At 34.1% G+C, this 9,409-nt stretch overlaps 2 protein-coding genes across 4 annotated transcripts in view; both read right to left on the bottom strand.

Moving 5' to 3' along the window:
* The window catches only part of LOC107700648 (histone H3-like centromeric protein A), a 16,763-nt gene extending 15,846 nt beyond the window's left edge, over positions 1-917 (bottom strand). Inside the window, exons 1-2 of one of the 3 annotated variants that reach the window (XM_016502381.1) lie at positions 805-917; positions 403-551 (exon numbers count right to left, since the gene is read on the bottom strand). In XM_016502381.1, coding sequence (XP_016357867.1) covers positions 403-520 — 118 coding nt within the window. In that variant the 5' untranslated portion in view covers positions 521-551; positions 805-917. Of the gene's footprint in view, positions 1-402; positions 552-630 lie in introns of all 3 variants that reach the window. The other 2 variants (XM_016502382.1, XM_016502380.1) reach the window with 2 other exon arrangements.
* A 2,959-nt stretch (positions 918-3,876) lies between these two features.
* LOC107700647 (proteasome subunit beta type-7-like) lies at positions 3,877-9,219 on the bottom strand. The gene is made up of 8 exons (XM_016502379.1): positions 9,001-9,219; positions 8,791-8,884; positions 7,411-7,508; positions 7,175-7,315; positions 6,473-6,588; positions 6,290-6,348; positions 5,044-5,195; positions 3,877-4,229 (listed from the first exon to the last, which is right to left on the bottom strand). The coding sequence occupies exons 1-8, from the start codon at positions 9,057-9,059 to the stop codon at positions 4,118-4,120; spliced, it is 831 nt and encodes a 276-aa protein (XP_016357865.1). The 5' UTR covers positions 9,060-9,219; the 3' UTR covers positions 3,877-4,117.
* Positions 9,220-9,409: the final 190 nt, after the last annotated feature.

Raw genomic sequence — 9,409 nt, 5'->3', positions numbered from 1 at the left:
ACTTTACTAGTTACTTGAAAAAAGTAATCTGATTACGTAACTCACGTTACTTGTAATGCGTTACCCCCAACACTGACTTCGAGAGCAGTGAATGGGAGAGTTGCACAAAAATATTTTTTGCATTCCCATTAAAAAAAAAATACAAATATGAAAAACTTTCGAGGATTTACGATGCCGTTAAACGGAAATCAGAAATCAGAGTCTTGTGAAAAGGGTCCATGGCTTTGCTTGGCACTTCCTCTGGACTGAAAGACTGAATGACCCTGGACTGTTGTTGTATTGTTATGATTTGACAATTGTTATTGTTTTTTCAAGCATTCAATAAAAAAATAAAAAAAAACATTAAGTGCACATGCATGACGCACACAGTTAAGAGAAGTATGCCGGTGTGAGCGGGTTTACCGGAGGGTCCGCTGGTGCGCCGGGCTCTGGAGGTTGACGGTGCTGGCCGCGGCTCTGGAGGAGATCTGCGCCTGGGGGTCGACGGCTTCCGCCTGCGAGCTGATTTATTACGCCGCATGGCCACACAATATCAGAACAACAGCGCTAGACTGCAACACACCAAAAACAACTGTTAATCGCGTGTGAACGGATACTGATCACAGTAACATTACTCTCTTATACACTGACGTTAAATATCGGAAAACGTGTTCTCCAGTTCACATAACGTTACAAAACTATTAAAATCGAAAGCAAAACGACTGCGCGACGTCAGACACTTTCTCTCTCTATTCCGGGGCCTATATTTCGCGAGGTCTAAAACTTTCAGGCAATCAAAACTCAGAAAACCAGCGCATTATTTACCAATACCGTAGTTTTGAGGTCTTCGATCACGCACGAATTCAAACAGTGCTGCACGCTGCCAAAACAGTTCCCTGGCCAATGAGGGAGCCCATAACGCATGACGTCACGAAGAGACATTTGATTGGGCCACCCCTATTTACTTATTTTAAAGAATGTTTGCTACAGCACAATTATTTTATTATGGTGTGTACTACCAGGTACCAGTAATAAAGTTGAAAAAATATATATATAATGGCTCCCTTTCAAAGAAATAAAATGAGAATAAAAGAGCGATGGAAATGGGTGCGCTCTATTGCAAAAAGCTTATCCATATGGTTCTTGTTACTTTTCTCAGCGCTGGACCAGATGCACCAATCATAGTTGTCTCTAATATTTTAAGATTTGCTAAGGATGTTTAGTGAGGATTTCTGGCCCTTTGAGGACATTTAAAATATCAGATTACAACACAATTTCAGTTACTCGTACAATTTCTCCAATAACACAAAAAATGCGGCTCAGTGAAGGATTCGGCTTTCTGAGCCCCCTGGAGGAAGAACCACAGTTTAATGGAAAACAGTAGACATTAATCATTAGGGCTGGGTAAAAAATATTGATATCTCGATATTAATCGATTCTCATTTTTTTCGGAACGATATCGATTCTTAAATCCCAAGAATCGATTAATCTAGCCTGTTTTCAGTTAATGGACGGAGCACTGAAGGGCACTTCCCATCCAATAAATCGCAATAAGCATTGTGCGTTGGTACTTTTAATATGAAACAAAGTCTCAGATTTCTAATTCTGTCCATTGTATTGCAGTATTCAAACAATAAATGCCGCTTTGGCGCTGTTTAATGTGGAGTGATAGATCGCGCTTGTAGCTCCTCAGTTCAACAGACGTGAACTGATCATCTCCACATTAATACCAGTTTCAGCACATAAAAAATAAACATGACTAAACATCCGAAGGTAAGTTAAAAGAAAGAGTACAACTTTACAATCTGTATTCTGTCTCATGTAATCACTCAATCAGTGTTTCCTTCGCGCAAAGACATCAATAGGCCTATAACGTCTTGTAAACAATGTCAATTAATGTCACATTTACCTCAGAAAAACATATTCGGTGACCATAAACTCATTAGTCAGATAGAAAAATAAACTGTAGAGAGGGGCATTTTGCTAAATATATGCACCATATAACATATTCATTATAAAATTGACTGTTTTTCGATGTTTAATTTATGTTTTTATGACAGCCACCGTTTATATAAAAAAAATAAAACGAATTAAAGTAGAAATATTATTATGTAATTGTAACTTTATTATTTTAAAAACTTAATTAAGTGTAATTTTAACAAATCAGTCAATTTTAACCTTCAGTATTATAGTAATGTAGTACAAACTGACTCTCGTGTATATTTTACAGCATTAGTTGAGAGATTTTTTTTCCTTGAGAAAATTTGGCATGTGTACCTGATATGTATCCAAAATAATCGATATTGAATCAAATCGGATCGAATTGGTAATCGAATCGAATCGCAAGCTTGTGAATGAGAATCGAATCGAATCGTGAAATTTGTGTCAAAACCCAGCCCTATTAATCATAGAAATTTGCTTTGTTGTTTAAATTGATATATTATCATGTCATCTTTGGTTCAAAGTGCAGAGATATTTCATTATGTGATTATTTTTATTTTATATATTTATTTATTTATTTTTGTGTGCATGTTATTTAATCCCAGAGGTTGACATTCTGTCATGACAAAGTTTTAGATTGACGGTTGAAGGGTCTAAATTGGTTATATTTTACACAGAATTGTCTGTTATATGAAATTGAAAAAGTAAATGAAAATCTTGAATTCATTAACATTATTACATCCAAAACATTATTACTAATAAACATAATAATGTAACATTATTACAACAAAACAGCTATTTATTTCCAGTTTCATCATTTCATCATCATCAAAATACTGATTACAGATTTAAAGCTAAAAGGTATATTATTGGTACTTGATTACTTAAAAGATCATGATCACATGAGATGTCAGCATAGGTGGTCACAATTTTGAACAGTGGGAAAACACACAGCCTCGTTTTTAGGTGATTGATTGAATCCTTTATACATTAATTGTCCTTTTCCCTTATAATTGCATGCATTTAAAACTATGCTTTAATGCTCAGACTTCGTCTGAACTTCATCCTCACTCTACCTGGACTTCATCCTGTTCTTCATCTGACCAGCACATATCCAACAAGTGCTATTATATACCAAAGCAAAGGCAATGCAAAATCGCTGCTTTACAACATTGCACGTGACTTTAAAACCTTAAAATGAAGACAATCTCTTATCTTCTACTTATAAAGACAAAAATCCCTTGAACTAACACAATTCAATTCAATAACAATAAGAAAATGTGAAGGTACTGTAAATAAGTTAATAAATTAACAAAAATAAAGTTAATAACATTTATAAATTATTATATGACTAAACGGAGTAATTAAATGTTTGAATATTATTAAATTATTTTTTTTTTTAAAGAAAGAAAAAACAGATCGAGTCACTCTCTTAAATTATCACACACAGGTTGCTGAGAATCCTTAGATACTTCAATATAAAGTTTGCAATGTTATAATGGGTCTTGACATTTTAAGCTTCCCACTGGTAACAACTGTGACCAAAAATAAATCTCATGCTTTCACTAACTTAAAAATAATAGATATAATAACTTCTTCAATATATAAATAACTTTATAATAACTAATTAAATGGGCTTTGCAACTATTTGTATCGTAAAAAGCGCTATACAAATAAATAAACTTGAATTGAATTCACTTACAGTAGCTGGAGAAAATGGTATTAAATGGGTTAAGTGTTGTTTCAAATTGGGAATAACACAATGGGACATTTCCCATCATGTTGAAATATGTGGCTATAAAAATGTTATGAAACTATAAAACCTTTTATTGGTTAATATTCATCAATGTGAACTACAGCAGTAGTATAATTTCGAATTGCATACAACAAATGAATATTTAGCTCAGTTAGTTTAAAGAAATTTAAACTTTATTAAATGAACTGTAAAATTACACACATATCTTTTATCTGATAGGTTAATGACAGGTGTAAGGAAATGTCTCATTCAGCATCCGTCAGGTCTCTTCAATATGAGCAGCTCAAATGCAAATGACTGAATACAGGGGAAAGGTACAAAACATTTTCAAACCACAAAGGAAAAATACTCTTTTCGTTCCTTAATCTCAATTTTTAAACTACACACATACAGTATCCCTCATATTTTCCAATGAGTGAAGCAAAGAATGTACTTCATGTCTCATTCTGTGTCCATCACTTGGACAGATTCATCCACAACATCCAGTGTTAATGGAGTCACTGTTTTTGTGAGCACAGCAGTAGTACCTGGCTTGTATCTGTACATACCCTCCCTGGATCATTGGAAGAAAGAGAGAATATTTAGTTGAGTCTTAAGATATTTTATTAAAACATATCTATATCTGATAAATGGTCTGTGGTTAACATAAGCTTTATGTATTTTCAAATTGTATTCTATGACACGAAATATATCAATAATACCACTTTGTGATTTTTTAAAAGCTTTTACTTTTCTTGAAAAAGGTGGTTGTTAACAAGTGGTTAAATGGGACTAGAGGTTGTCATGCACATTAAATATTACACTGAACAGGAAAACTTTCTTTCACAGCCTCACTGTGTTTATTATCACGCTCTTGCAAACAATTACAAGTCAAAATTTCAGAGAAAATGTTTAAAAAAAACTGAAAGAGTTGTTGGAGTTTAGTGATGGTGACGCTCATATGACAAAATCATATTTTTTGTTGGTCACAGAGCTTATTTTCTGCAGTAATCCAAAAGCCAATAGAAAAATACTATTGGGTTTTTGTAATTGGAACCAGGGTGATGCTAACTTCAGGGTTGGCCTACAAAAGTACGTCCAAAAGTTTGTTGGGTTTTGTCTGATCAGTGTGTTACCCTGTCGGCGTCTGTTGGCATTGGTCGGGGTTTGTTTTCACCCGAGTGAACGTTCAATCAGCGTTTGTCAGCGTTTTGTTGGCCAACTTGTTTGCTGGTGTTTTTCAGTGTGGTGTGAATTGGCCTTCAGAAAGACCACAAGTTTGTGGTTTATGTGACGGCAATTTGACTCTGCTTTCTGGAATGCACCCCCCCCCAACCCCTGGACAATGTGTATATGGAAAATTTCTGATGATAGTCTATATATCTCACCTCATTCCTTTCTGAACAGGCTGGTCATATGCTCTCAGATAATCCACAGTTTTGTCTGTGATCACACACAGGTCTACATTGCTGCCGGAACCCAGATCACAGAAGATGCCTGCGGTGATGGCATCTCTCACCAGCTGCTTTGCTTCCTCCATCTTTTCATTCCCAAGGGTTTATGTAGAAGTGGGTTTGGAAAGAACAAATATAGAACATGAGTTTTAGAAGTGGGAATAAAAAAAGCACATTCAGGACAAAAATTGGTTCAAAGAATAATTATTTGTTTTGTTTTGTTTTGTTTTAATTGATTGATTGATTGATTGAATATTTATTAATTTATTTATTTATATAATATATAATAGACATCAGGAATAATATACATATGTGTGTATGTATGTATGCATATTTTTCCCCCATATATAAAGGCTTTGGGGGAAAAATATTTTAAAATATGTTTATCATAAATATACTGTAAATCAGTAGTTTTATATTGTACTGTTCCGTTATTCACAATTATTCAGTGGATAGTTAATTTCAAATTAAAAAAAACATACTTTTACTTATGTCGTTTTACTAGACTTTTATATTCTTCAGATTCAAGTTTCAAGTTCAAGATTTCAGACATAGTTGAATATATATATATATATAATGAATGAAATGAATAGGAAAATACCAGAACCAAGGCCACTAACAATAGAAAGCTATTACAGCTGTTACAGTACATTCTGTCATATTTGCATTTTCATAATTCGCTTGTAGACACAAAGTGTCAGGTTACTGAATACAACTGGCTCTCGTGTGCCATGTGACTGGACACGCTGTGGCAAGTTTACATATATAGTGCAAATGCGTTTTTAAAGCCACAGTATGGCAGAGGGGAAGATGTCAGCGAATAACAAATAGTCTGTTCCTTACACAAAGCTGACTTCAATACTGCACACAGGTCATATGGATTACATTTTAGGATACTTTATGGTGATTTTTTGTCATTTTTGAGCTTAAATGGCTCCACTGTCATTATATGTGAACATTGTGAACATTATTCAAAATCTCTTTTTCTGTGTTCCATGCAGAACAATTAAAACATGCTTAGAAATCAATTTTAAAATACATAGAATGTTTTTATATTTTTTAAATATTTTTTAATGTGATATCAGTCCACATATCCCCTTGATTACAACTACAATAACAACAAATATGCAACACCATGTGTGCAAATATTAATAAGAATGTCTATAAACAGTTGTCTGACCTCCATGTTTGGCTTGTAACGATCCTCAAATACAGAAATGGCAGAAGCTGCTCCAGACCCTGAAATATATGTTTTTGCTCAATAAGGGCAGGTGGTGAAAACTGTGTTTTTTTATTTTAAAGATGAGCATTTTGCTAGATTGATTTCGTTCAAGGAAAGGAGGTAAGGAAAAAGCAACTGTACCCATGGTAAGAAAAGGCAGCTTATCATAGGAACCATGAGGGTAGATGCTAAAGAGCTGTGGGCCGTTAACATCCACACCTCCCACAATTAGAGAAGAACCAATGTGCCCCTGATACCTACAACAATGGGAAACAATCAGTCCTAGTCCTAAAACTATTCTGAAGTAGTCCTTCAAGATAAACAAATATGTGACCCTGGACCACAAAACCAGTCATAATGGTAAATTTTTTTAAACTGAGATTTGTACATTAAATGAAAGCTGAATAAATAAGCTTTCCATTGATGCATGACAATATTTGGCCAAGATACAACTATTTGAAAATCTGGAATCTGAGGGTGCAAAAAAATCTAAATATTGAGAAAATTGCATTTAAGTTGCCCAAATGAAGTTCTTAGTAATGCATATTACTAATCAAAAATTAAGTTTTGATATATTTACAGTAGGAAATGTACAAAATATCTTCATGGAACACGATCTTTACTTAATATCCTAATGATTTTTGGCATAAAAGAAAATTAAATAATTTTGTCCCATACAATGTATTGTTGGCTATTGCTACAAATATACCTGTGCTACATATGACTGGTTTTGTGGTCCAGGGTCACATATTATCAGTTAACTAGAAAGCAATAATTTAAAGACAGAATGATGTATCAATCATCCAATCAAAGGAACTGAACTATATGGCAAAGCTCCTTCACCTAAACAGCATCTGTTTGAGCTGTCGGGTCACCATGGTGACAAGAGGAGGCCGTCCTGTGCTGAGTGAGTGCAGTTCCACGTTTGATGACATCATCTGAGTAGTGACCTCAGCATCTGCCGCAACACCTGCACCGCAGCAACTTTAGCGGAGAGAGGAAACAATAACAGGCAATGTAAAGAAAGGTTTAGACAGAGACTTGAACTCTAATGATGAGCAGCCAAGGAACTGACTTACTAGATTTTGGGAGCTATGTAATGGATTTTCATGCAGTTTTTATCAGCTACGACCATATCATCCGTGGCTCTGGTGTCTGCACCTAAAATAACTCCATCCTATAAAAGAAAACACATTTTATTTTTTATTTCTTTCAATCAAATATTACACACCATTTAATTAATTTAATATTGCAGTGTTTATTTACAATCAATCGATAACATAAACTTCATATATAGTTAATTTTTCCCCCTCACTTTATTTAGATTTTCTCCACCTCAGCAGGTTACACCATAAAATTACAAATATAGAATGACTGAAGAATGATAGAATGATTGATGACATGTGTATGTACTTAGGCTTAGTTAAATATTTAATCGGTGCTTGGTAACACTTTAGAATAATGGTCCGTTGTTAACAAGTAACTATGCAGGAAGTAATAGGTAGTACTACATTAACACTTAACTTAATACTATTAACTAATAGAGAAGCAAGATTAACTAAGCAGTAAGTAGTAGCAAATTTAGGACAAAGGTAGTTCCTTATTAGATATTTGATAATTATTAAATAAAAATATCCTCACTGAGAACTACTTGTGAACTATGACCAGTTAATAAAAAATAACCAATTAATTACTAATCACAACAGTAACGTCTTAAAAGTGAACTATTGGGTTCTTTGTGGTAACTTGTGATAACTAATTTATGAATTTGATATCCCCCAAATAAGTCGGCTACATTTTAAAATTGTGACTACTACGATGCCTTCATTAAGGATGTGAATTGTTTTTGTCAAGAGAACATCATTATTTATATTCAAGAAAAGTCATCCCCAGCCTACTGTTACAGGTATAGGTCTTTTGGAGTCGGAGACATACTGAACTGACACAAACTAGAGCTCATAATTGTGAACTAATTCAATCACTTCCTAATTATTAACATTTTTAAATGAATTATTTGTATTATTATTTTATGTTTTTGTTTGAAATAAACAGAGAACATCCATCCTTTGGTAAGAGTAGTAGTCACAATTTCAACCTGTAGCCGACTTATTTGGGGGATATCATATTCATAAATTAGTTTCCACAAAGAACCCAATTGTTCACTTTTAAGACGTTACTGTTGTGATTAGTAATTAATTGGTTATTCTTTATTAATTGGTCATAGTTCGCAAGTAGTTCTCAATGAGGATATATTTTTTTAGTAATTATCAAATATCTAATAAGGAACTACCTTTGTCCTACATTTGCTACTACTAACTGCTTAGTTAATCTTGCTTCTCTATTAGTTAATAGTATTAAGTTAAGTGTTAATGTAGTACTACCTATTACTTCCTGCATAGTTACTTGTTAACAACGGACCATTATTCTAAAGTGTTACCCGGTGCTTTGATAAAACAGACTTTAAATATTAGGCCAGCGATGGTGGTGCCCGTCTTCCTGGCGTTTGGAGCACTGTAACCTTTCTCTGACAAGTTTGCTTCAAGAACAGCATTTCTGTGAAAGCATATCATCACAAACATAACAGCAAGAATATTAGTAGGCTACTTAGCAATCATTGTAAATTGTATTTTATGTCTTGATCACGTTGTCATTACCTAACGATGTCTCACCTGCGTGTGTTCTCAAAAGAGAATCCTCCGGTCGGTGTCTTTGTCGATATGTTTAACATCTTTCGCCTGCACACTGTATGATATCTAATGTTATAGCTCTAACAACCAGTCAAGCGCTTTCTAAATACCGCGTTTGAACGTTTACTCTCCACGCTTTACACAAAGAGTCGGTGCGTCAGCGCTTTTAACGCCCAAAACTGCAGAAGTTCCTTCTTTCACTTTCACTTCTGACACATGATCGCTTCTCGGTCATTCAGTCGAACGAATCGGTTTCTGGACGGTTAAGGGTTGTTTGTTAGTGCGTGAAAATAGGCCTAATTTATTATACGCTTTAAAAGTGTTTTTTTTTTTTTGTATGTAAAAAAAGTGTAATTTGACTAAATTAACCTGTGGTTACACCAATAAAAGC

This window comes from Sinocyclocheilus anshuiensis, unplaced genomic scaffold, assembly GCF_001515605.1.
Source record: "Sinocyclocheilus anshuiensis isolate Anshui unplaced genomic scaffold, SAMN03320099.WGS_v1.1 scaffold1360, whole genome shotgun sequence".
NCBI lineage: Eukaryota > Metazoa > Chordata > Actinopteri > Cypriniformes > Cyprinidae > Sinocyclocheilus > Sinocyclocheilus anshuiensis.
This window is presented reverse-complemented; position numbering and strand designations above follow the sequence as displayed.

Bases quoted from the DNA above. Each gene is read 5' to 3' on its own strand.
- LOC107700647 (XM_016502379.1), bottom strand. From the start codon at position 9,059: ATGTTAAACATATCGACAAAGACACCGACCGGAGGATTCTCTTTTGAG. The intron at 8,885-9,000 runs GTGAGACATCGT...ATGCTTTCACAG, and splicing joins TCTTTTGAGAACACACGCAG to AAATGCTGTTCTTGAAGCAA. The intron at 6,589-7,174 runs GTGAAGGAGCTT...CCATTGTTGTAG, and splicing joins CTCAAACAGATGCTGTTTAG to GTATCAGGGGCACATTGGTT.